The sequence below is a fragment of the Stegastes partitus genome, unplaced genomic scaffold (genome assembly GCF_000690725.1).
Source record: "Stegastes partitus isolate 25-593 unplaced genomic scaffold, Stegastes_partitus-1.0.2 Scaffold8, whole genome shotgun sequence".
In the NCBI taxonomy this organism is placed as follows: domain Eukaryota; kingdom Metazoa; phylum Chordata; class Actinopteri; family Pomacentridae; genus Stegastes; species Stegastes partitus.
In genome coordinates, this window is record NW_007577739.1 from 1581988 (window position 1) to 1585525 (window position 3538).

At 38.2% G+C, this 3538-nt stretch overlaps 1 protein-coding gene across 1 annotated transcript in view; it reads right to left on the reverse strand.

Annotated features, from left to right (window-relative positions):
- The window catches only part of mrpl35 (mitochondrial ribosomal protein L35), a 4334-nt gene extending 2917 nt beyond the window's left edge, over positions 1-1417 (reverse strand). Inside the window, exons 1-2 of the mRNA XM_008283705.1 lie at positions 1346-1417; positions 970-1135 (exon numbers count right to left, since the gene is read on the reverse strand). Of these exons, the coding sequence (XP_008281927.1) occupies positions 970-1135; positions 1346-1376 (197 nt within the window). The 5' untranslated portion in view covers positions 1377-1417. The remainder of the gene's footprint in view (positions 1-969; positions 1136-1345) is intronic.
- Positions 1418-3538: the final 2121 nt, after the last annotated feature.

The following is a 3538-nucleotide window of genomic DNA, read 5'->3' on the forward strand; positions in this document are numbered from 1 at the left end:
GGCTCAGAATGTGGGATGACCTGACTTTGACTGCAGCACAGTGCCTCATATTTTACATCAATTCTTCTCTGAAATAACTTGAAAATGTTGCAATTATGAGGCTAAAATCTTTTTTAAAATCAATAAAATGAAACTGGTGCACTGCCAAAGCCTGTCATGTGTCCAGATCCCAGCGATGCCTCTGGTTTAGACGTTTCAGGTGTTTATGACTTAACAGCGTCTGCAGATTTTAATTTCAGTGACTCTCCAAATGCTCCAATATCTCACCAAAACATTAGAGAAAAACTCTTTTTTTTTTCCTTTTTTGAAAACTCTGACAAAGTTCAAATCCAGGCTGGAAACAGCTCTATGTAGTTGTGCACATGACAGCTGAAGTATTTTATCTGTACTCTTCAAATTAATATTTATATTTATGTTCTTATGGATTGATTTCTCTTTGCTTTTAATGTAATTAATTAATATTTGTGTTTATGTTTCTGTGGACTGATTTTATCTGTCTTCTTGTACTTTTGTGTGAAGCACTTTGAATTACCTTGGGGATGAACTGTGCTGTACAAATAAACCTGCTTTTATCCTGCCTTTTTAGTATTTATTTATTTGACCTTTATTTTACCAGGTAAACATGTTTGAGAACCAGTTCTCATTTGCAAACATGACCTGGCCAAGAAGCCTCAGCAGGAACAAACACACATGTGAATTACAGACACAAACAAACACAAAAACATAACAGAGAACAGAAGAAAACAAGAAGGAAGCATGAGAGCATATACATGTGGGTGAGAAAAGGTGTGCATGAGAATGTGTATATATACATACATACACACACACACATATATATATATGTGTGTGTGTGTGTGTGTGTGTGTGTCAGTAAAGTTAATGTTGTATTGGTGCTTTTATTAGAGTAAAGGATCTGAACACTTCCTCCATCACTTTATGAAAAGAGCCTGACATCTCTCTGGTCCTTACCGCTGCAGGATGCTGCACCGGGGTGTCTGCAACACTGCACCCCGGAGAGGAGCACGGACAGCGGCTGTAGCGGAGCCGCACAGAGGTGTAGGCTGGATGAGGTTTGAGAACCGACAGAGCTGTGGTGTCCTGGCGCCCACAGAGAGAGACAGCGGCCTCAGCAGCCCTGTGACACACAAGGACAACACACAACACATGAAGAGGAAGCCAAGCTAACGCTGCTAGCTAGCTAGCTAGCTAACGGGAGGACTTCAGCGACTGTCGGAACCAACAGACGTTTCTGTTCAGGAAACTAACGCACGGATAACATACTACACATCTGCAGAATAATGAGGGTGCGAGATAAAAGCGTGAATGTCAAATTGTGGTTACACACCGGGCAGTCTTCTCGCCAAGGCGGCCGCCATGTTTCCTCCTGACGTCACTACGGAGTCCCGCTTGGACAAACTCTGACTGTTAATGTTTACGCTAATGCTGAAGTCCTTTACCGCCACCTAGCAACTGCTGAAGGACATGAGATGTGCTTTTGTACAAATATCCACACATTTTCTGTTCATTATAGTTTCAACCTGCGGTGACTGTAGTTCTAGGAGGACATTCAAGTACTAAAGTCATAGTTTGAGGTAGTTATACTTTGAATATTTCACTTTGACCAACCATTCAGGGTGAAATGTTGCATTTCTTACCTTCACTACTGCTTGATATTTGTTTGACTGCTTGCAGTTACTAATTAAGTTATATTTTATTCAGCTAAAGCAAAGAAAATTTAACAATATGATGTACCAGTACAGGCCTACAATAAATGACCCAGGACTACATCATGTGAAACAGATCAAATTAGCTCCACCTTAACCGGCTGAAACATTCAGATGCATTGAAATTGAAAATAAAAATCGCTCAATAATATAACACTCGTGAACAGACTGTGTTGTTCATATTTATCTTCTTATACACTGTAAAAGAAAATATATAGTCACATTAACATATTTTCTAGTTTAATTAATGCAAATGTATGTTTTACTCATTGTTTCTAGTTAGTTTTCATTTTTATTTCCAGGCAAAAAAAAAACAAAACATGAGTACTAATAACTTTTGACTTAAAATAACGAGTTGAATCAATGAACAGCTGAGAATTCATTCATTCAACTCATTAAAGTAAGTTTATAAGTTTATAAGTAATATAAGCCTGTCAGCCTTGTTTTTTTGTTTTGTTTTGTTTGACCACAAACTTTCTGTGTGCCTTTACTACGTGATAAATTGAGCTGCTTCTTTTCATAATAAACACTAATCATGACAAATGTTAGCATTGAATTCATTTGTAGAATTAATTATACACCTTTCTGTAACTGGGAGCAGCCTCACGGATTGTTTTCTTACCGACTCTGGAACATTTTTAAAGTGTAGCATTGATGCCAAATACATTTAGATTTCTTAATTCAATATACAGCTTTTACTTTAGCAAAGAGATTAGTGCTGGCAATCCAAAAATCAACCTGGAGGCACATTTCAGCCACCAGTGATCTGTTATGTCCTCCAGTATTCACTCTGTGTTCGCTGCATGTTCGCTGAACATAGTTTTATATGCAGCTTTCAGCAGCTCTCTGTGTTGCTACGTGGTTGTCACACTCTGTCAACATGTTTATCTGATGTTCTGATGTGCCATTTGTCACAGTCTGCTGCCGGGTGTTTTACAGAATGTGGAAATAATTGCTCAGCGCCGTGGAACCAAACCAGAGAGCGACTTTTCTTATTCACTTAGTCTGGTGAACCCTGCAGTGTGTGTATATTTATTAATGACAGAAATATTCCCGTCAGTTAAGCCCGTTGATCTGAAACACCTCATCATTGCTGTGATTTATGTTCCATAATAATATCTGTGCTTTTTTCTGGCAATGCAATGTCAGAATGTGGGTTTAACGGGTCTGTGGTGTGTCATACGCTTATTTAGTGTCACAGCATTGCAGAGCTCAACCTTTACTCTTACATATAAACACATATATATATTCTAAAACATTTAAAACACAACATCACAGCTTAATTAAGAGGGAAATAAACTCCTAATATTGTTTTGTACATATGGTACCATGCTGTAGTTTAATGCATTTTAAGGCTACTTTAAAAATATAATTACACGACTGGTGCAGTAAACAGAGAAAACCTGAATCATATCGGTATTTGCTGTTTGTTTTTTTTGTTTTTTTTTCTGTCTTGTGATCCCAGACTGAGTCCATGATGGTGAGATCAGGGCTCTGTGGGGGCCACGCCATCTGTTGCAAGACTCCTGGTTCTGCTCGTGGCAGGTTAAAGCCTGTATGTTTGGGGTTGTTGTCGTTCTGCAGAATGAAATTGGAACTGATCAGACGCCTGATTGTACTGCGTGATAGATAAGACTCATCCCAACATTTGGACAGAGAACACCATTCATAGGCAAATTACCACCAAACCAAAACATGGCAGAAAAAGGATGATTATTTATGTACTTGGTGGAAGATGTCAAATTGTTTGATTTATTTATGTGTGTATTGCCAAAATATCCTCAAATGAATAGTATTGGTCATTAATTTACACT